This window comes from Triturus cristatus, chromosome 9, assembly GCF_964204655.1.
Source record: "Triturus cristatus chromosome 9, aTriCri1.1, whole genome shotgun sequence".
Taxonomy (NCBI): domain Eukaryota; kingdom Metazoa; phylum Chordata; class Amphibia; order Caudata; family Salamandridae; genus Triturus; species Triturus cristatus.
The window spans coordinates 230540143-230564536 of record NC_140592.1 but is presented as its reverse complement, the minus strand read 5'-3'; the positions used below and the strand labels follow the sequence as shown (position 1 = coordinate 230564536).

Sequence of the window (24394 nt, the reverse complement as noted above, 5' to 3'; positions counted from 1 at the left end):
TCACTCTCCATTCTTGGTCTCCTTCATCAATTTTCAGGGACACTGCCCTCCCTGGCTGTAACCCAAAAAGGGTCTAATACTTGTTCTGGGGTCGTAGGCTGCAGAAAGGCTGCATGGAATTGTGTGCTGGTGTGAAGTCCATCTTCCTAGTAACCATAAGAGTCCTCCATGAGGTGGCATGCTTGAGAATCTATCTGGAAACTTGAGACTTTGTGACTTAATTGAGGCTAACTCGGGCACAGGCCTAACCCCTTGTCAGTGAAGTGAGATTTCACCTACGCCCTTGCTCACCAATCAAGCTTATGTTATGTTATCTGACACTTGTATAGCCCTTAACTGCCACTAGTGTTGCATAGTGGCACCCTAACTGTGTGAGCGTTCACAGACGGACCAGCATGTATGTTTGCTGAATAGATGTGAACTTGACGAATGTATTGATTGTGGCTGCTTGGTCTAGGTTTTTCCTACATTTATGTTCAAGTGTTCTGTTGGGTAGAGAAGTGCATCTTCTGCTGGCCATGTTTCAGTTATGGATAGCCAGTCTGGTTACATGACCCAGATTAGGTCATGTGGGTGATGTTTATTCTTTCATGTAGATCTTGCATCGATCAGCATGTATTTAAGGGATTTTGTTCTTATGAGAGACCAGTTGGTCACGTGGGAGGGGTTGTCTGGTCAGTAAAACCTGCTTGTGTATTTATATTTATGATACTCTTGGGTATGCTAAATGTTTTTATCTGGTTGTCGTTCTGGGTTTTACCGAAGCATGGTGATAGATGGTATTCTTGGATTGTTTTTTGGACATGCAAGTCACAAACGTTTCTCAGCATTGTTACGGGAGGGAGACTGGCATGTTGACCGTATAACAGAATTATTTTTTAGGTGTCCCTCTGCTGATTACGTTAGCTCATGTGTTTCTGCTGCCTGCCTCGTAGATTAATTTTGGGTAGTTCTTGATCACTTGTTGTATGCTGTTTCATAATGCCAGGCTGGGTGTCAGTTGACTAACTTGAAAAAGACACAGATTAAGTTGTAGATCTTTACCTTGCCATTGCTGTTTCGAGCATTCTATTGACATGAAGGATTCTCATTGTTGAAATATATTGGATTTTTTTCTCAATAATAAGTTGTTGTGCCGTGACAGGAGGTCATCGTACATGTTTTTTCTGATAGCCCAAGTTGCTTTACTTTGATCATGTCTTGATGATACTCAGTGTATTGGTGTTTGGCCGCACCAGAACGGAATGTCAGCTGGCTTACTTGAGATGGATGTAGGGAAGATCAGTTGTGGCTCAGATCCTTGTCATTACTGCGACAGTATACAAGGTTTATTTTTGAGAATTCCTTGTTCTTTCCTATGCTCTTTCCTATAGTTGTTCTTATAGCAGGATGGGAATTCAGGTGGCAAGTTTCACAGTAAGATGATGCTCACAAGACAATGAATCTCCTCTGTGCTGCAATAGGGAACCAGTGCGCATGATCTTTTTATAGCTCTTGGAATCCCTTGTCAGTAGAGTCCCACAGAACATTCTCCTTTTTTGGCTAACTAGATGTCATCAGGGTCATGTTCCTCCAACCATCTTCTGCATCTTGTGTCCCTTGAAAATAGGCTGCTGGTACAGAATGCCCCTGGGTAATCGGCCCACTGTTGACGTAGGCCTGTTGTCAGTACAGCTCTTTGATCCCTTGGTGTCTGGTTGTCCTCCAAGGGATCGTATTCAGGTTCAGAGTACTCAGAAGGGAGATGTTCTTCAATTTACCCTCTATACTGGGGTTGCAGAGCCAAGGCACTGCAGGGCTACCCAGCTGGTAGTACCATTGCAAGTTCCTCACACACTACAGATTCTCTGTAATTCTACTTAATTTATGCACATCACAGGCACTCCTACAGCTGGGTATCCAGTCATCCCACTAGATGCAAAACCAATCCTTATTGATTCAGAATACCTTGTTACATCAGCCTGCCTTTCACATAGAGATGCCATGTTTAGCCTTACTCCAGGACTCACTATTGGTGGCTGCCCAAAAACTGGAAAAAATCATTGCACCTACCCAAACTTTCCTTGCATTCCTCCAAGATTATGTGGCATTTACCTATTGTTCTCAGTTCTTTCAGGTTTCCTTTCTTATCGTGCAAAGTAATTTCTTCTTTATGTTCAAATCTCACACCATGGCTCTGTGTTTGGATTTTTAGGATGAGTGGCGCTATCTGCTCTCTGGGGGAACAATTGAAACCATTCAGGAAAACCCGGCACCACAGTGGTTAAGCGAGAGAGCATGGCGTGATATCCTGGCCCTGGAAAACCTGAAGAACTTCTCAGGCTTTGTTCGCCATTTTGTGCTTCATTTGACCGGCTTCAAGGAAATCTTTGACAGTGCTGAACCTCACAGGTCAGTCCTGAAGAGAAATTTCAAAATCATCCAAGAAATTATTTGAAGAGGACCCCTGCGGGAGTCTCTCAAAAACAAAACCGTGCAAGTAAGCATCTCTGAAATGGCTTAAGCCCTAATTGAAAGTTACCTCCAACTAACATAGGGAAAATTCTCCAAAGTAACACAAAATGATCTACAATTTTGTTGAACATAGTTGAGTGTAGACGAAACTTCACAGGATTGCGTCAATGAATCCCTTTAAGATAGCATAAAGTGCCTTTGTGCATCTCCAAAAAACTGTATAGATCAATAAGATTTGAGTTACACTAATCATACTCATGCACTGCTTCCCACATCTAAGACCGATGCCAATAGTGCTGTAAGTGCCCTGTAAATTACCACTGAGACTAGACTTCAAAAATTGTCTTGTATTCTTTTTGCAAAGCATGCTATCATTAAACTGATTGGGAAAATTGATCACCCAGTAACCTACTTGTTTAATATCAACTTGCAACCTTTGTTTTATTTGGCGATTTGGTACACTGGTGTGGAGGCTAGGCCAGAGCCTCTGTAATAACTTACAATGTTTGGATTGGGAACATAGTTTGGGATAATCTGAATTAACATGATCACTGGAATTTGTGTTAGTGACGCTGTAATTTTCTTTCAGGGAGCCTCTGCCTGGTGACTGGAACAATAAACTTGATGCCTTCCAGAAGCTTTTGGTTCTCCGTTGCCTACGAGGGGATAAGGTTACCAATGCCATGCAGGACTTTGTCGCATCCAACTTGGGACAGAGATTCATTGAGCCACAGGTAATTCAAGCAGTTGAACTGTGTGGCAGAATGTATTATTTGTACATGTGCATTCATAGCATGTTAATGCTAGGTTGAGTCATCATGAGAGGCAGGTAGATTTTCTTTGTATCTTCATTTATATAAGTAGTGTTAATTTTGAAAGGATGAATTATCATGAGACACAGATGGATATAAATAGTGGAGAGGGGGATTAGGAAGAGGATTGAGGGACTGAATACTGTGGGCGACCAGAACTAGGTGTAATTAGAGCATCATAAAGCAGGATGTGTGGGGAATAGAAGATAAAGGAGGCTACAAACATGCATAGAAAGAAAGAAATGTTATATATATATATATATATATATATATATATATATATATATATATATATATATATATATATATATATATATATATATCCAGAGTGCTCAGATATGAGGCCGCACACCACTCGCAGGTCGGTTTCCAAAACTTTTATTTAGAAACATACAGCTTTCCATCCCGATGCTTCATCCCTTGGCTTTACGCGTTTCGAAGCACTGTCGCTTCTCATCAGAGGCCACATATCAGGAAAACAGTTAATTGCGGCCACATTTCCCTCGCTATTTATTACAATTTCGATTGGCCCCAAGTGTGCCTCCATGATCGAGTTCAAAACAGTGTCTGCTGGGAAATGTAGTACACTTTTGGATTTTATACCCTCCTGTTGGTTTGTTTCCTTGATGTCAATTCGGCATGCGTTTATGGCCCTCCAGTGGGTTCCCGGATAAAACTCTGAATGTTTAATATATATATTGTGAGAGTAAACAAGAGAGAAAAAAGTACTTTGAGTCATTTGAAGTTTGGCGGACTGGGCACACAACCATAAATCGGTAGTGCTTCTGAACCCCTAAATGTCTGGTTCCCCCACCCCATTTATAGTCAGGGGAAGTGCTTGGTTTTTCATTGGCAAAGCCTCAGGTCACTCCAACTATGTAATGCCTTGACCTGCTGGTTCGTTCACTAGTGGGCTGCCAGATTGGTGCCAACATCTGCCAAATGCATTGGTGGGTGACCAATGCATGTTTTCTGGGCAAAGTCCGCCATGACCTACATGGCGGCTCCTGGAAAGAAAAAACTCATTGTTCCGACACACATCTAGAAGACTTCCTGTATGTCTAGAAACATTGCTATCATTGTGTTGGAACGCAACACACCACTTTTTTTCAGCAAGTGAAAAAACGTTGGTGACTTCTCAGCAGAGTTCAGTGCCTTCAGTGGAGCTGCCGCACTGGTGGCTGCACTGAAGGCAAAATCCCCATGGATAGGGTTGAGGTGAAAGAGTAGCTAGATGTTTACCACACACTGTCTGTGCAACACAAGTCTTGGTATTTACAAAAATATATGAGCCAAATATTCCTTGAGCTGTCCTCTGATCTCACATTTGGAAGCTTGGATGTGTTCAAGAAATAACTATGTGAGAATTGTTGGCACATGCAAGAATCAATAGTGAGAAATAAACAACATAGAGTGCATATAAAGTTGAAAATACAGATTTGAATGTGATAACTCAATACCACTGACAGATTGAGAGTGAAAGTAGAAGTAATGTATATACAAATTAACCGTTCAAGGATGAAAAGGTAACAATCAAAACTTTCAATTAAGCCCACTTAGTCCAAAAAGGTAAAAAAGAGAAAACTCATCAAACAAATAGTCTTCCCAAAGTCTAAGAGTCCCTTGAACGGATGCAACAAGTCAGTGCCTTCCAATGAGGTGGAGCAGGAAGATGTTAAAAAGAACTAGATGCCTGAAACGCTAATGAAGGTTACCTTGGGTTACACACAATGAGGGCCGTTCTCTGTGAATAAGCTTTATAATTCCATATTCCAATAAATACTTGCAGGCCCTGCCTATATGTGCAAGATTAGATACAAGCGCAGCTTATGAATACCTTTCAGTGCCACAGGCTTTTTGGTTATGAAATAAATACTTAGTACTGTATTAGTTGTGTTTCAGAGTCTTGTGATTCTACTTCCTCAAAGTGCTAGCATAAAGCCACTTGTCCTCCTATCCATAAGATATACTGAATTGGGTGCATGGAATGCATTGGAGTTAGAGAGTTAAGGTACAGCTAACAAAAGAGTAATCTCCTCAGCTGGAGTTCTCTGAAATTAACTGTGACCTGTTGTGTATATTATTAAATATATTAAATTAAATATATGATATATCATGCTTTGTATAGAAGTCAGCTAAAGGCACAGCCACCATTGACAGATTTCAAAGTGCCTATGATTTTGGTTATGAGACAACAATGGAGGTTCTTCTTGCTGTCGACGATGGCTGCGGCTGCCTTCAGCTTTCTCTTCTTCATCTGAATTCAGTGTAATATGGTTAATTTTTAGGTGTCTTGGAGTTAGTGCTGTTCTAGTCCCCTTGAATTGGTGGTAGAAAATAGGCACCAACTGGAAAGAAACCCCCTTAGTCCGAATGATGCAAATCCTTTTGGGAATACCTTAAATTTCATCTTCCATCCCAAAGAGTAGTACAGCATAATCCTATCTGCAGGATGAGAGGACTCAGGAAATACCACTAGTGACTGTGGAGGAACCAGGGAAAAATTGGGGGTGGAGTGCAACCTAAAGGTACAGTGGCAGTGAACAATTAAGTTGTCACCAATGCAGACACAAAGGACAAAGTACATAGTCTCCGAGTCAGTAAACGACGCTAAGGATTGAAACATTTTTCAATGAGACTGGACTACTCGTTAACAAATGAGTCGAAGGTATTGTCAACAATCATGCTGAGATTTGAAAATTCACCCCAGAAATCAGTGGAGGAGACTGCGTTTTTGATCCGGCTTCCATAAACGGCACATCAATCCATGATAAGCCGCTACCTTGTATACCTGAAGTGGATGAGGCAGGTGTCTGGTGACTAAGTGGCTTCGTTTCACTTGAGCCTTCAGTCATAGACTTTGGCACTGACTGTAGACAGAGATGCCAGTGATGCCACTCTCTGTTTTGATCTGCTTTTCATCATCATTTTTGGGGACAGCTGTATTTTGGCCTTCTTCGATGGGATTTTGGATTTTGAAGCAGAATACTTAGCTTTCTGGCATATTTACAAAGAGTGGTGTTCCATTGATAAATTTTCTGAGAGGAACGAGGCTTCCTTTTTACTTTGTTATGCCTTTCTTTTTTCTTTTGCCTTTAACCTTTCTTATGCGGGCGACCAGAAATCTGAAACTTCACGGTAGGGTTAGAATGTGCAAGCTTTCCGATAATTGTCTTCCCTGAGTAAGCCTGAAAGTCCAAAATTTCTTTTCTCTTTGATTGTGCCGACCTGGCTAGCAAAGACCTGCCTTTTTCCTCAATCAGTGCTACCGCCGAATGTCTGTCTCTGAGAGTCTTTTTTGGCATATGGAGGCCAATTCCACAATGCATGGTGCAAGTGCAAACGGGTAATACAGAGAACATGTGTGTCATCCTGATGGCCTTCCTTTCACCACATTTCTTGCTATTTTTAAAAAGATAATTTTTAGGCAATTTATCAGCCATGGAGGGGTGACTAAAGAAATTCCCTCAAGGGAAAAGGTAGAGAGAAGAGGTGTATGAAGCAGAGCTCCTGAGAGTTCCCAGCACACTGTTGTGGTCTAAAAACTGGCAGCTGGGGCCTCTTGGAGGAGCAGAGATGAGTGCCAGCCTCTCTGATTGCCAAGACTTCGAGTCATAGAACGAGGTTAATATGTTGTATGTTTTCAATGGCTTTTTCGATGTTTTACGGTGTACTGGCACACTGCTAGAGAGCATTGGTAAACCAGGGTTACCAGCCTGGTGACGATGATGGGTTCAAGAATGTGGATAAATTAAAGATTCACTGCTGAAGAAGACTCTTGTACCATTGCTCTGACATGAGTGTGTCGGAGCACTATGCATAACAGAGGGGACCACACAAAATCTGTCACACTTTTTACAATATGGAGCTGATTTATGAGCACAAATTATCAAAAACAAAGACCAGCTGTTCTTCAGGGGCACTTGTGTAACTTGTGTAGCTAAATCCCGTGCACACATACATAATTTCAACAAGACATGCAAATATCGTTTGGAGCAATTTGTACAGGATTCTTGGGTGATGTCGTAATTTCTTTATTCTGATGGAAAACGCAACCAGCCTACACGTGTTTTGTCGGGGAAAAGTAACCCCACGACTCTTCAGGGCTAAGGGAAGTTGTCCAACGCTGTAATGTCCCTATACCGGTGCTAATTCCAACCCGGTAGGGCACAAGTTAAAATATACAGTTGAATCCAAGGTGATAAGAAGTAAGGCGTCTAGGAAATGGAGCAGCAGTGTTGCGTGATCGGAATGCCGGTGATAATTCCAACCCGGCAGCCCTCAATCCGGGTCAAAGTGCACAAGTCAAATGTCCTGTGAATATCTGTAATGAGTTAGAAAACGGCTGAAAACCGCCAGTAGAATACACATGCAAATCAAAAGTCTATATGGTCTACATGCAAGGTGATTTCACCTATTCATCGCGTACGAGTACAATCAAGGAAGAACACGTGTGCATGTTCACCGTATCCGTTTGGATACAGAGCAATGCGAACGTCCTGTTGGGGCTGGTTCCTCGAGGAGTCTCCATCTCGTATGCGACGAATAGGTGAAATCACCTTGCACGTAGACCATATAGACTTTTGATTTGCACGTATACTCTACTGGCGGCTTTCAGCCATTTTCTAACTCATTACAGATATTCACAGGACATTTGACTTGCGCACTTTGACCCGGATTGAGGGCTGCCGAGTTGGAATTATCACCGGCATTCCGATCACGCAACACTGCTGCTCCATTTCCCAGACGCCTTACTTCTTATCACCTTGGATTCAACTGTGTATTTTAACTTGTGCCCTACTGGGTTGGAATTAGCACCGGTATAGGGACATTACAGCGTTGGACAACTTCCCTAAGCCCTGAAGAGTCATAGGGTTACTTTTCCCTGATGAAACACGTGTCGGCTGGTTGCGTTTTCCATCAGAATAAAGAAATTACGTCATCACCCAAGAATCCTGAACAAATTGCTTCAAACGATATTTGTATGTCTTGTTGAAATTATGTATATGTGCACAGGATTTAGCTACACTTGTTTGTGGTAGGTTTTCCCTGCACATATTAAGGGGTTATAAGGGTCTCCCCTTCCTAGATAGCACCATACGCACCATTGCGACCCACACACACTAACGTAAATTTGCTGTGCGCCATTACTTCCTATACACCAAAACCCTCAACCTCCATTTCCAAAACACTTGTGTAATTTGCCCCAATTTTCTGAAAGTGGAGTAAATTAAGTTTGAAATTGATTAGCTCTCATAATGATTCAGTTTTATTTTTTTAGGCTTTTGGAATCCTAAAGGAGTTTTCATCGTCTGTTTTCTATCACGTTCTTAGCCCATATTAGGCACAAATATGTTGGAATTTCTATATAGTGTGTGCCTGGCCTGGGAACAAAGATGTGCTGTACATAGCATAAAATGTATATATAGCAACTGCATCTAGATAAGTAATGGAGCATATACTGGGAGAAGGGTGATCCTGTGCACCTTACGGAAATGGGGAATCCCGATCTTTGGTCAGTAGTCAGAAGAGCAAAGAGTGTCCTGATCTATGGGTGTCATGTTCTTAAACTGTTTAACCTGGTTATTACAATTTCTTAATTTTGTAAAGATCTTTCATTGAAACTTTGTAGTCTATGTATCATAATTCAAATAAATAATAAAGTACATTTAATAACTAAGTGTATTATGGAACTCGTATTCTTGGTGAATTCGAACAAACTGTTAAGTAACCTACCATATTGCAGTGGTTTGTAAAAGCAAAGCTCAGGAAGGTACATTGGAGAGAGAGAGAGAGAGAGATATAGGGATGTCACAAATAAAAAAAGAGTTGTCGTTTGTGAGATGGAGACAGAAATGATGACAGTGGAATGTTCTAGGAAGAGTGGAAAAGGGAGTGATAAGTGAAAGAGATTGTGACGCACAATAAGTGTAAAGAATTATAGTGTGGAGGGGACTTAATATGGATAAAAGAGTTTCACAGAGGTCTTGGCCTGATGCAATCTTATTGTTTATTCCTATAGACCTCTGATCTGTCTGAAGTATACAAAGATTCTACGCCTGTTATCCCCTTGATTTTTGTGCTTTCTCCTGGCACTGACCCGGCTGTCGACCTCTACAAGTTTGCTGACGAGATGCATTTTTCAAAGAAGTTAACAGCCATTTCTTTAGGACAAGGACAGGTAAGTGCCCCTGCATTATAAATGCATAAGCATTTATTGATCCACAGACCTTTGGTTAAAGGGTTTATTTAAATCCATGGTTTTCTCGATTTTCGGGTCATATCATGGATCTAGTCTTTGGTAACAGTTGGATCATTTCAAATGTGATAAGATTGTGATCCTGGTCTAGTGATTCTTTCTCTCTCCTTGTCTGCCTGTTCTGCTTTCTGGATAAAAGCATAAATAAGTCCACCTGGCTTCCCACATTCTACAAATCCTATATTAAACTGCAGAACCTTCGACCTACTGACAATGATCCGAAGACTCTATTAAAAATCATCAAACATAATATTGCTTCTATGTGATTGCTCCAGATCAATAAAAAAAATACAATCACATACGGAAAATAACAAATGGTAAATTGTCGACTTGGCACAGCTCAAAAGACAGGGCAATAAACTAGAAAGAAGCTGTAGAAGATCTTATGGTTAAAAACACAAAATAGCCAGCAAAATCCATATGCTTGTTTATCACAAAGCAGTATAGACAGCCAAAAAAGCCTATTACTTTCCCTATATCATGAACACATCCAACAAATAAAGAGAAATATTCATTATCGGTGGAGAAATTACAGATATCAAGGCCTTTGACAATGTCACAACTGCAACCCCTAGGTTCTGGGATGAACATCTAAATGCTTGAAATCCAGTCTCAAAATCATTTGACAGAATGTTCTCTTGTTGGAGACCAAATCCCCTTTCAAGCCCATTGACCTGCTGAGGACCCAGTTGCAGCAAACTAACAACCTATTTTCATTCTACCTCAGCTTAGCACAATCCCCACCCATGGGAACAGAGAACACACACGAACTGTAACTCAGAAAATGTCATCTATCTTATCACATGCCCATGTCGGAAACAATACGTAGGCATGACCCAGAGAAAGGTTAAAATATGTATTATGGAGCATATGAGTACTATCAGATGCCAAACGTCAAACACAAGACTCAAGACACACTACCTGGAAGAGCACCACACAATAAATGACCTAGCGTGGACGGTGCTGGACAAACCCAGACTACATCTAAACATGGGAGATAGAAAGAGACTATTTTTTATGAGGGAACAGAAGTGGATGTATTGACTCAAGAGTCATGCGGTGGGACTAAATGATGACATCCCATGGAACACCTTTAACAGATAGGGTTCAGGGATACCCAAGTTATTCTGCATCTCCCTACCGCCCTGATCTCCCTTATGCCCTAGTTTTCCCTACGCCAGGCTAAAAACAAAACTAAGGAATATATTGATTAGTAACACAGTGCATCTCTTCACAAAGGCTCATGGTAATGATAATTACCGGGCGACACCGACCTTACGCCTGCTGCCCATGAATAACCCCTATTTTTATTGCTGCGAGCATCGAATTCCTTGTCGACATCGAATCTACTCTGACAACGCACGGTAATACCGTTGACCCCTATCATTGAAAAAGACAATAATCATGCTAGGTACATCATGTAACCGACAAGCATTTTAAGAAGCTCTAGGCATGTACACTCCACATGTAACAGTGAACAAAGTTGCCCCATACTGTGGAATAAGAAATGAAATAACAAGCTACGAAGGGCATTTTACCAAATAATATTCCAACTAGCCCTAGGACGCAAAATTGGAACCATTGTCACCTTATACCATTCGCAGGAGCCCGTACTTTCCTATACGGAAGTCCAATGCTCTTCCAGGTAGTGTGTCGTGAGTCTTTTGTTTGACTTTTGGCTTCTGATGGTACTCCTATGCTCTATAATACGTATTTTAAGCTATCTCGTGGTCATGCCTACGTATTGTTTCCGACATGGGCATGTGATAAGATAGATTACATTTTCTGAGTTTGTGTGTGTTCTCTGTTCCCATTGGTGAGGTAGGCCCACATCTACACTCTTCGAATCCTTTGTCAGGTGGCAAACAACGCATGAACCACATCTAGTGTGTCCAGTGATTGGAGGCAGCACCCTTTGACCTTGTGTACCAATGGGTTTTGGGACCTTGGGTCGTATGTGGAACAGTAGGTCCTTCAGGTTGGCGCTTCTCTTAAAGGAGAACAAAAGTTTTTCCAGGTTCAGCCCATTGGAATATGCGCCAATTACTCAGTATTAATCATTTTTTATGGTGTGTGGCTGTATTGAAAGCGGTATGGCAGACTGTTTTTGACACAGTTGTTTTTTTCCACCTTTTCCAATAGATTATCTCTGTTGGTGTTTATTGCTCTCTTTCTGGCTTTCTTGACCACTCTTTCAGGGTATCCTCTTCTGTGGAGTTTTTTAGTCAGGAGCTCTGCTTCCTCGTCGTTGAAAGTCGTCCTATTCGTGCAGTTCCGCCGGAGGCGAAAAAATTGCCCCACTGGTTGATTCTCCCTTAGAGATTTTGGATGGAAACTCTCAAAGGAGAGTAGGGACTTTTTGTCTGTGGGTTTGTGGTACACGCTGGTAGAGAGCCTCCCGTCTTTTGGTTCGTTCACCAAATCCAGGAATGGTAGTTCTGTGTTTGTCACAGTAGTTGTGAAATGTAGCAAAGGGTTGCGACCATTCAACCACTCCAGGAATTTCTGTACAGACAGCTCGTCTCCCCTCCATATCACCAGGACATCATCAATGAATCTACGCCACAGTCTGATATTCTGTGAGCATGTGTTTCCTTTGTTGTAGATGTGTTCATTCTCGAATGCTCCTACGTACAAGCCTGCCAGGCTGGGGGTGAAGGTACTCCCCATTGATGCGCCGTTGGTCTGTTGATATAGGGTGCCATCAAATTCAAAATGTTTTTTGTGAGGGCGATTTCTGCCAAGTTTACGGACGGAACCCCCGTCTGTTTTTCAACTGATCTCTTCATCTCGCCCCCAGTCCGCATCGTTCAGAATCCTTTATGCCCTCACACTCGAGCGCACAGATGTATGCCCAGTTCTACCCTGGATTCAAACAATCCTTCTCACCTTTCGGTGCTTGATCGCACGCGCAGCCCTCACGACTTCTGGCTGCCATCCCCCGCTTAGTTTGCGGAATTCACTTTGGAGCGCCCTTTCGTTAGTTCAGTTCTATCCCGATCTCAGCAATCCTTCTCATTCAGTGCTCGACCGCGCACCCCGCATTCATGGCTTGGCTTTCCCTCTCTCACCGAGCCGCCCGCCTTAGCATTGTCAGCCTTTCCCCATCTCATAGGCGTCTCCATGTGTACATTGCAAACCCCAGGTCCTCCGAGCCTTACTGGCCCCCTATTATTTTAAATATACCTTTCAACACACTGTTTTTATACATTCTTTGCCCGTACCCACATTGGCGCCACTCACCACGTTTGACATTGCTGCTCCAAGTCCACTTGATTTGTCTGTATGTTGTATTTCCTCAGTTTCCTTTCCCGACTATGACTAATGAGAACCTCCCGTTCTCTTTTACCATTCTAGAATTCATGCGATTTGTTCCCACGTCTGTAAGCCATTCATGCTGCATACCTAGGACATGAGTAAGTGATCTCATGCTCACCTTTGACATTAACGCTCTTGTTGCTGGTATTTGCTGACCAGCATACATGTGACCCCTTTTCCCTCTCCCCCTTTTCTCGTAGGAGCTTCATCAAGCCCACATTCCCAATACACACGGCGGAGGTTTCCCGTCTTTTCAAACATAATAGGTATTCTCCAACCATATCCATCAAGTAGCAAACACCACTCCAGACTATTTGTCCTCACATCGATATTCTCCAATTATTCCTCAGGTGCCCCTCCCAGCCCTGAAGAAGACCCCACTGCAAGGACAACAACCAGTCCTGCCTATAGGGGTCGAAACGTCGACAACACATACCACACAAAGTCCAGCGACATTATTTAAGAATAATCTATTGTCTATTTGAGTTATGTGTATCTTCCGGAACATTTGACCTCACTGAGGCTGGAAAAGAATTACACCAGGAAATGTTGATGCACTTATGTCACTAATACCTTTTCCCTGTCCCTTACCCTCACGTTACCACTGAACCCCTACCTCTCTCATTTTTCCTCTTCCACACTGAGAGCACTACAGCATACTGTATTCAAATTATATTGAACAACAGCATTGTCTTTGAATGTTAATGCTTTCAATACAATTACAATAGGGATTCCTTCCCTTTTTTCTAAATTAAAGAATTTGGATTTATACCAGATAAATTAATGTTTTGTGTTTTGCTATTTATTCTCTTTACTTAAAAAAAGTATGCTGCCACGACCTTATGTTATATACTGTACTCATTGACCCAGGTCAGGTAGTATTTATGGGCTACCCCCTTTATACTCCACACACAAGTTTAGGATGAAGGCCCTTTTCGTTTGGTATATCCATTCTTCTCCAAATAAAATGTCTTCCAACACACTAAATTTTTCTCTCTTAGGGATGTTCATGTATAGGGCCTCGATGTCAAGGCCCAGCAAGAATTCATTGTGGAGGTCGAATTCTAACTCCTTTATCAGGTTCAAAATATCTCATGTATCCTTCAGATAGGCTCTCATCTTCTGCACACGAGGTTTTAGATAGAAGTCACAAAACTGTGACAAGGGATAATAGACCTGATCCCTAATACAATCGGCCTACCTGGGGGTGGTCGTGTAGGCTTATGTATTTTGGGGAGTATTTAGAAGTATGGTATGACCGGTTGGTCCTTGTTCAGGTAGTCGGCTTCCTGTTTTGATATCCAGTCGTGAGCTAAACCCTCTTCCACTGGGGATGAGATTTCCTTTGCGATTTCCATGGTGGGATCCCTCCTCAAGATCTGATAGTTTTTTTCTGTCAGATAAGAGATGTAGACACTCCTCAGTGTAAGTCTTCTTGTCAAGGATGACAATGGCACCCCCTTTGTCCGCTGGTTTGATTATAAGGGAATGGTTGTCTTTTAGTTATCTCAATGCTTCCTTTTCAACGTTATTTAGGTTAATAAAGGGTCAATCCTCTGGCTTCTTAAGGGCTTCAAAATCATGGATCCCCGCCTGTTCGAAAGTAGCCACTTCAAGTGGTAGTGATCCCATAGGGGGAGTGAAGGATGACTTGAGGCGTAACAATGTGTCACCAGATTGTGCCTCCCTATACGCCTTGCCTTCAAAGCAAAGAAGATCCTCAGTCAAATGTTCCTGAAGAAAGCAGCCAATTCCTGCCGAATTTGAAAATGATTTAATATATTGGTAAGGATGAAACCAAGCCCTCTGTTCAAGAGTTTTTCCTGTGAGGGGGCCAAGGGGGTTTCTGATAGGTTTACTACTAATAAACCTCCCTGCTCGTGCCTGGTGTCAGGTTCTGTGCCATGCTCCTGGGTATGAGTTGGTCCAGGTCCTCCCATGAGACTCTCTGTTGTCCTCTTTGTTTCCCTCTGCCCTTTCCTCTGCCTAAAAAAGGGGGTTGTGGCTGTGGGAAGTGGGGGTTCTGAAAACCCTGTTATTGCGGGTATACCATTCCTGGCCATCCATATCCCTGGTTCAAGTAACCCTGTTAGGGTGTTGAAAAGAAGGGACATTTATTTATAGCTACCAGGTGTTTCACAGTGTTTCTCTTACCAAAAAACAGCTGGGCTTTTACTTGTGGATTTAACAGTGTTACACATATCATGGTCTCAGCAAAATCCGGGAATTATTTGGCGGCTTTGACAACCGAAAGGATTTTATATATATCATGATACAGACAAGATAAATTACAAATCCCTGCCTCTCAAAACGAAATATCATACTATTGTTTAACTCCATCATTCTTTTTTTTTTTTTTTTTTTTTTTTTGAAACCGTTTATTACAAGACTCAAAAATATACAAATATGGGCCTACAACCTTCTGGCCGGCCGCTAGCAGTGAAAGGAGCATACGATATACATTTATAAAACACATGGTGCTGCGGCCGAGCATGCACAGGAGGTAACATCGTTGCGAGCCACACTGTCCTTACCCCACTATACGGTTCCATTTTAAACTTAAAGAACAACAACTACAAACAAACCCACAAGGCAATCCTCAATTGGAAATAGCAGCACGTGCTCCCCTGGAGGGGGGATCCTAGCCATCCATAGGAATCTCACGAGGGGGGAGAGATCAGAACTAGGGCTGGGTACACCCAATGCCCAGGTACCGGGGGGATGAGTTGGCTAAGGGGACGGGGCCAGCGACGGATCGGGCAATAACGGTGGAGCACAGATTCCCCCGCGGTAGGCGTTCCAGGGGCCCCACACTTTCACCCATGTCGCAGGCTTACCTCTCGCCACATACACCACCTTTTCCCGAAACATGCACCAATCCATATGTTCCTTCCAGGCCGAGACAGTCGGGGGCCTCTGGGATCCCCACAGCTGGGCAATATCACGCTTGGCAACCATATACCCCAGAGTCGCCCACCACGTCTGCGGCACCGAGTAATCGGTAGGCTCCCACACATTCAACAGGCATCTCCTCGCTTCGGGCAACAGCGCCACATGCGTGACCACTCGCAGCACCTCATGCACACCACGCCAGAACCCCGCCACCTCCGGGCACTCCCACAAGATATGCAGAAAAGTCCCCAGCGCACCACACCCGCGCTTACACAAACAGTCCTCAGCGTAGCCCATACGCAGGAGCTTTGGCCCCGTCATGTAGACCCTGTGGAGTATCTTGAGCTGGACGAAGCGAAGGCGAGCCGGTATGGCCACCTCTTTCGGGGAGGCCACCGCGGAGATCCAGTCCTCGTCGTCCAGCTCCAGCCCATCGGCTACCCAAGCCTCACGAAGGGCAATCAACAAGTCTGAGCGGTCGTTGATCAGTTTTTTGTAGATCAGTGAGATCGTGCTGTCAGGGACGTGTCCGTCCAGCACTCTATCCTCCAGGGGGGAACACTCCGGGATGGAGGCAACGTCCGGAAAGACGGAGCCCAGCGCATGTCGGACCTGCAAATACCGAAAGTATTCGCTGCCCTGCAACTGAAATTCTGTCTGCAGCATTTCAAACGTTTTAAATCCTCCCCTCGTCCAGAGATCCCCCACTTTGCTAATGCCTATTAAGTCCCACTGCTCAAAGCCCTTCGAGGTCCACAAGGAGCCCAACCGCTCAGACGCATATAGTGGTGACGCCCGGGTCAGACGGTCCTTCCACCCCATAGCTGCATTGGCCGCGTGCCACACTCGCACCATGACACGCGTGGGCCCCGTTAGGCGAGCGTCGGGCGCGCTAGAATAGAGCGCTCGATAATGGTCACCACCTGGAAGTAGCATCCTATCCATTTCAAACGCCGGGTTTAAGGCTGGCCCATATAGGCCCTGATTAATCGCAGCTAGCTGGGAGGCCCAATAATACCGTTTAATATCCGGGAGGGCTATCCCCCCATCATACCATGGGAGCGTCAGCTTAGCCAGGGCAATACGTGGCCTCCCGTCCCAGAACAGACGGCGCTGCAAACTCTCCACTTTGCGGAAGTAGCGCGCCGGGACGAGGTCCATAGTGTTCTGCAACGCGTATAGGAAACGCGGCAGCGACATCATTTTAAACAATGCCGCCCGGCCGAGCGGCGAAAGCGGCAAACGCCGCCAGCGCGCGACATCCTCTTTCAGACGCTGGAGGGGGGGAAGCAAGTTCCGATCATACCGAGCCTCCGGGTCCAGAGTAATGAAGACACCCAGGTACCTAAATCCCTGCGGGGCGACCTGGATCGGACAGCCCCGCGGGAGGATAGGAGCCTCCCCAGAGAGAACATACACACACGATTTAGCCCAGTTGATGACCAGACCGGAGTTACGACCGAATGAATGCAAAACATCAACCAGTACTATGAGTGATTTACGTGGGGAAGCTAGGTACAAGAGGATGTCATCAGCGTATAGGGATACGCGGTCTTCATACTCAGGGGTCCAGCGGAGACCACGGATGGAAGGCTCCCACCGCAGCCACTCCGCCAGGGGCTCCAAGGCAAGTGCAAAGAGGAGCGGCGATAAGGGGCAGCCCTGCCGTGTGCCCCGGCCCAGCTCGAACGGAGCCGACACTCTTCCGTTCACCACCACCTGCGCCAATGGGCCCGAATACAGCAATTTGACCCAACTGATGAACCCTGGGCCAAATCAAAACTTCGCAAGCATCGCCCAGATATATGGCCACTCAAGCGTGTCAAACGCCATGGTGGCGTCTAAGGACGCCAAAATGGCCGGCTCCCGTATGAACGGGGCACGTGCGAGCACACCGTGCAAACGCCGCAGATTAAGGGCTGTGTTGCGATGGGGAATAAAGCCAGATTGGTCCTGATGAACCAAATCGCCCACCACGCCGACCAGCCGATTGGCCAGTACCTTGGCGAGAATCTTGGGCTCCGCATTCAGTAGCGAAATGGGCCGATAGGATGTAACCCGGTCCCGAGGTCTCCCTTCCTTGTGGATGACCACGATTGTAGCCAGACGCTGGTCCGGCGGGAGGGAGCCCACCGAGTGTGCCGCCAGGAACATAGCCCGGAGGTGGGGTGCCAGCGTATCCGGTCGCAACTTGTACAACTCGATAGGGAGACCATTCGGACCCATGGCCTTGCCGGAAGCGACCGAGCGTATGGCGAGGGCGATCTCGTCGGAGGTGGGAGCGGCGTCCAACGACACCCTGTCCTCCCCGGAAAGGGACGGCAGCGCGATATCACTGAGCAGGGCACGGGAATCCTCTTCCGAGCAGGGAGACACCGGGGAATACACCCCATGGAAATAATCCGCGAAGCAGGAGACAATTTCTTCTGGCTCAGTTACACACACACCATCCGTTTTCTCAATCAGCGGGACCACACGATTTGCTCTCTCTTTTTTGTCCAACCACGCTATAAGTTTACCAGCCTTATCACCCACATCATACAGTCGCCCCTGTTGCTCTCTACTGAGGCCCCTGGCCGCCTCCATGACGAGGGCCCTATAGGCCGCTTGCCTGAGTTGGAGGACATGCAATGCGGCATCCGTCACCCCACCTTCTAAATTACCCTCCAACTCGGCTATTTCAGCCTCCATCCGGGTCACCTCCTCCCGCTCGCGCCTCCGGGCGTGGGAAATAAGGGATAGGGCCTCCCCTCGGAGCACTGTCTTGAAGGCCTCCCATAGCGGTACAGCCGAAGGCACAGACCCCACATTCTCATCAAAATATCGCTGAAGGGATTTAATCAATTCAGCGCGAATGGTGGGGTCGCGCAGGTACCAAGGATTGATTGGGACCACCCTACCCTCACCCCTCGGAAAGACATCAAAGTGCAGTAGGAGCGGGGAGTGGTCCGAAATACCCCGTGGCAAATGGCGCACCTCTCCCACCCTCCCAACATAAGCCGCCGGGACAAGGACATAGTCTAGTCGTGAGAGACTACCATGGGCTCCCGAGTGGAAAGTGTACTGCAGCTGCGTGGGGTGTTTTAAACGCCAGCAGTCCACTAATCCAAATGTATCCAAGAGGCCGGGTAGCCACGCCTGTGCCCGGGGGAGGTCCCTAGGGGGGTGACGATCCACAGTCCCAGATACCACCGCATTAAAATCCCCCCCCACAACCAAAAGCCCCCCCGGAAGGCCAAGGAGAAGGCGCCCAAGGTCCGCAAAGGTGGTCGACTGCAGCCCCGGTGGGATGTATACTGACACAAAGACAATCACTTTGCCCTCCAATCTTCCCACCAAGACCGTGTAACGTCCCCTGTCATCATGGAGCACCTCATCAAGCTCCAACGGGAGCGAGTTCTTCACCATGATGCCCACACCCCTTGAGCCGGACGTGAAGCCCGAGTGAGCCACTAGGCGATAGCCACGCCGATTCATGGCGCAGAAGGAGTTGCCAATAAGGTGTGTCTCCTGCAGAAAGACTACATCGGGCGAGATGCGCTTCTAAAACTGCAGGACCACACCCCGTTTGATCCTGTCCCCCAGTCCATTCACATTCCAAGACAACAAAGTTAGTTCCCTACCCCCCATCATGTACAGAAGCCATCATTCGTCCCCCGGAGAGCACTTTAGAACTAACACAAAAATACGTTTGCCTTGTGATAAAAACGAACAACACCCCATCCCCACCCACCCACCCCAACAGAACTCCCCCCTCCCTGCACCCCTGCATGAGCCCAAACAGCCCCCCCAACGTGCAGTGTGCCTGTCGCCCCATATATAGTTAGACTAACTAAACCCCCTAGAGGAGGAGGGAGAACCCCCAATAGACCCAACACAACCTCCATAGGAGGGGAACTTACAAAAACTGACGCAGAATCAAAAGTGGCAACATTTTCGTCCAGAGTGAGGCCCAATATTAGATCCTCAGTCCCGATCCAGCGTGCCGTCTCCCCCCGCCGCCCCCCCCCGCCCCCCCGATCACGATCCCCGGGCAGAGTATCCAGCCAGTCCCCGGCCGCTTCAGGACGATCAAAGAAGTGAGTGCGACCATCCACCTCCACACGCAGCTTGGCCGGGAAAAGCATGGCGTATTTGAGGTTTAGGTCCCGAAGACGGCGTTTGACGCCTAGAAAGCTCAGTCTTTGCTTCTGGACCGCTGGGGTGAAATCAGGATAAAAATTAACCTCCATATTGTCGAGCTTGACTGGTCCATGCAGTCTGGAGGCTTGCAGGATAGCGTCTCTATCCCGAAAATTAAAAATCCGGGCGATGAGAGGTCTCGGAGGGGCTCCGACCTTCGGCCTTCCCCCGGGAACCCTGTGGGCCCGTTCCACAGCGAAGAATTTGCTCAGCCCCCGTGGCTGGAGATGGGTAGCAATCAGGTCCTCCACAAAGAGATCCGCCGCCGCCTCCTCGCGTCCCTCGGGCACCCCAATAATGCGGACGTTGTTCCTCCGTGCCCGACTCTCGGAGTCCTCCAGGCGTCGATCCATCAGTGCACTCGCCTGACTAAGCCGGCGCACCTCTGTTTGCAAGGCCGCCACATCTGTCGTTAGGCCCGATGCGGTGTGGGTCAAAGAATCTACTCGGTCGTTGGTTTTGGAAAGATCGGCCCTCACCAGGCCAACATCCACAAGGACCGAGTCAATCTTCTGCGCCAGTGTATCAAACCGCTGGCCCACCGAGGCCTTCATCTCGGCAATGGCGCCCATGACATCTCGCAGAGTCAGATCTGCGGGCAGGTCTGGGGCATCAGGAGGGCTCTCAGGGGACTTGCGCGGTCCATCGGGAGATCCCTTCTGGAGGGTATAGCGGTCCATACTGTTGGCCTGATGGACGGCGCCACGCCGGGTCGATTTGGTCTTTGCCCGGTCTCCATCTTGTTTCGTGGCCATGGCCGCCAGTCTCCCAGTCGCACCAGCCACGTCGTGTAGGGCAGGAAAGCAGGGCCACGAGCTCCAGGGGGGCCCCCTCAGAGCAGTGGGGTGGATCACAGCCGGCAGGCAGGCAGAATCTCCCAGCAAGGCCACACCACACCAACACCAAGGGCTCCGCGACCCAACCTCGCAGAAACGACAAGGTGGTGCGAAAGCGAAAGTGCGGGGTACGCGAGTCGCCAGGCCCTGCCTGCCGCTGTTGTTCACTTTGTCACTGGATCACCCCACAGCGCAAATCCGGGGTCTGGCGAGGGGAAGGCCGCAAACCTCAATCGGTGCTCACTCCGGTGTCCGAGGTCCGATTCGGAAGCGGAAAACGGGTGCCACCTCAGCTCGGGTTCACCAACATAGTCCCCTCATCCAGGACAGGATAATTTCAGGATAATCGTAGGAGGTTGCGGAGGTCCTCGGGAGCCTCGCACCTACGCGGCCATCTTGGTTGCGCGCTAGGCTCCTCCCCCAACTCCATCATTCTTATGTTTTATTCTCTCCTAGAGTTTGACAACAGGGGGTCACTCCCAAGACCTCGCTAGTTTTAGCGTTGTAGAATATGAAACTCGGTGAGTTTGTTTTTATTGCACTGCATGGGTGAGAGCGCAACAGGTGTGCATTGGACATTGGTCTAGGAAAGTACGGTCTCCTGCGAATGGTATTAGGTGAAAATGGTTCCACTTGGAATGTCTGGTCTGGTTACAGTGAGCACCTTGGTGCTGCGTGTTTGCTTTATGAGATAGGAATATACAATAGGGGATGTTGAGTGTTGTAGTACGGATGCTCTTAATGAGTCCAATAAGCCTCTTGATCAGTAATTCTATCCCCCCTTTCTTGTGTCTTCCCCTACATATTACGGAGTGTTAGTTACATAGGGGAACCCTATGCTTAGAAGTAACGCATTCCAAGGATACCTAATCCAGGTACTGAGGGTAACACATTTTGGAATCCGAAGGGTCCTGAAGAATGCTGGTGTGACCCAACACTATGGGTCTGTATCAGACAGCAGAAACATATCAACAATTTGGCAGTAAGGAGGGGTGAAAGAACTCATCTTCTATCACCACCATCCTTTACGTTTTTAGCCCTAGCCGGTGGGCCCAAGAAAAGATTGTCGAAAGGGAACACCTCCAAGCTAGTTTTAACCTTCACTGCACTTTTCTTTCGGTGATGCAAACTGTTTTGTTTGTATTGTCTTTCCCTCTCTTTTGCTCCACCCCAGGCGTTGGTTTGTGCAGGGGTGTATTGAAGCAAGCCCAATGATGAAGCATGTCACAATTTTGTGAGTGAGGACAGTATTTTTCACAAAGCACGTGCCACCCTTGGATTACAATTTCCCTACTCCTCCGTGTGTGTTATAGTCATGTGGGAGGGGAGGTCGGAGTAGTGGAATTTTGCCGCTTCCCCCTTCTGAGTGAGTGAGACTCTTGTTGACTCCCTTGATTTGCGGAACTCTGGGGCATCACAACATTTGTCATTAAGTCCAAAATCTAGATCTTCCAGGACATTTTTTTAAATAGTTCCTGTTGATTGTACTGCATCCTGTGATCTTATTTTGGTCAAATCAGCTGAGATCACCATAAGTGGCTCATTCTTTTTGTTAGACTAACAAAAACGAATTCTGTCATTGTACATTCTCATAAGAAATTTCTTAATTTCATTATTATGGATCAATACAGTTTCATCAATGTTGACCATTATTTCTCTGATCTCACTGTGAACCCATAGCAAGCACTCAAGAGTGGCTTTAAAACTTCATTTCCTTTTTCAATGAGTGCAGATTTAACTGAAGACTGGTGGTTACGTTGCTGCTGGGAGTTCATTGTGCATTCATATTTTTAAATGCATGCACGCATGCAGTTTGGGTGAGCATGCAAATCCACTACAAATATATTCACCTTGCTGTTTGGAACAGCTACTTGGCTGAAGACTTCATCTTGGAAGAAACTAGCTGCACATAAAAACATTTCTGATGATTAGATCTGCCTGTGGATAACTCACCTTTTGAATTACCCCGATGTGCAGCATTCTACGGAAACATTTCTCCTTAACTCTCCTACTTTGACGAGGATGTCAAAATGTATCGGCTCTGCACGTGACTTCACATGATGTCATTGGAGCAATAAGAGGACCTCGTTGGCATGCTGACGTCAGTTCTTTTTTTTTACCACCGTTGATGTGTAAAGTTTTTTTCCAGGACTTTGGTTTCCAGAGGAAAGGTTGTTGCACATCAATGTTTTGGAATTGTCAGCGATATGTCTGGCTCTCAAGGCTTCCTCCCTTTGCTGTCAGCCAGTTAAGGTCTTAACAGACAAGACTACCATGATGTGGTATATCTACAAACAGGAGGAGTATGGTCATATCTTCTCTGCAGAGAAGCTTTGTGAATTTGGTCTGGGCTCAGGACCAACAGATTTGCATCATTGCAAATCACTTGACCGGACTTCTGAACGTACGTACGGACAGTCTCAGCCGTCAGTTTTCAGCTGAACACGAATGACAACTCCATTCGGATGCGGTACTTCACATTTTCGAGATGTGGGTATTTCCTCATTTGGACCTGTTTGCCACTAATGAAACACACGCACTGCCCGGCGTTCTTCAGTCTGCAGTTTCTGATGCAGGGAGCGTTGGGAGACGTGTTTCAGTTATATTGGGACTCCCGGCTTCTTTACGCGTTTCCCTCCATACTCTTGATTCCTAGAGTTCTCAATAAGATTCGCCAAGACCAGGCCCAAGCCATATTAGCAGCTGTCCATCAATAGTTCTTTTTGCATTTGTCACCCCGAGTGGGACGGGTATGCTCAGACGTGAGTCCCGTGCTTTCCATGCCACTGGAATCAAGGTATCCGGGCTGAAGAGGGGTTAATCCCCGAAACCGGTCCTAGGATGCTTGTTTCCAGTCCAGGGAGGACCTGGCCTGGCAGTTCGAGCTGCACTGTTCCCATTGGGCACAGGGTCAAGACTGATTTGCATATGGCTGGGTTCAAACTGGAATGGCATGGTGAGCAAAAAAAACGATGGATTTAGGCCCAGATCTCTGTACTGGGGTGAATGTATGACATTGTTCTGCATTCTGTCCATCAATAGTTGCTTTTGTCACCCCGAGTGGGACGGGTATGCTCAGACGTGAGTCCCGTGCTCTCCATGCCACTGGAATCAAGCTATCCTGGCTGAAGAGGGGTGAAACCCCGAAACCGGTCCTAGGATGCTTGTTTCCAGTCCAGGGAGGACCTGGCCTTGCAGTTCGGGCTGGACTGTTCCCATTGGGCACAGTGTGAAGACTGATTTGCATATGGCTGGGTCCAAACTGGAATGGCATGGTGAGCAAATAAATGATGGATTTAGGCCCAGATCTCTGTACTGGGGTGAATGTATGACATTGTTCTGCATTCTGTCCATCAATAGTCCTTTTTAGGTCTCGCCTGACCCAGCGCATGCGCTGGTCTGGCGAGACTTTTTGAGAGGGCTCCAAAAAGTGCTACCAGGCCAGCCTCGAGCTACAGTGCATGTGCGCGGGCGCGCGCGCCGTGCTTGACCGCAACTACTTTCACTTTCGCAGCCGCACGGCCGCTTTGATGTTTGATCGCGATCACTTTAGTGGCCGCATGGCCGCTTGTTTAACCGTATGCACTAATGCATAGACAGGCACACTTGAGGGCCAATGCAAGAATAACAACCCGGGTCAC

The 24394-nt window shown here is 46.5% G+C and overlaps 1 protein-coding gene across 1 annotated transcript in view; it reads left to right on the top strand.

Moving 5' to 3' along the window:
- The window catches only part of DNAH1 (dynein axonemal heavy chain 1), a 1256292-nt gene that overhangs the window by 1059363 nt on the left and 172535 nt on the right, over nucleotides 1–24394 (top strand). The window contains exons 66-68 of the mRNA XM_085624793.1: nucleotides 2195–2391; nucleotides 3044–3188; nucleotides 9289–9447. Of these exons, the coding sequence (XP_085480919.1) occupies nucleotides 2195–2391; nucleotides 3044–3188; nucleotides 9289–9447 (501 nt within the window). The remainder of the gene's footprint in view (nucleotides 1–2194; nucleotides 2392–3043; nucleotides 3189–9288; nucleotides 9448–24394) is intronic.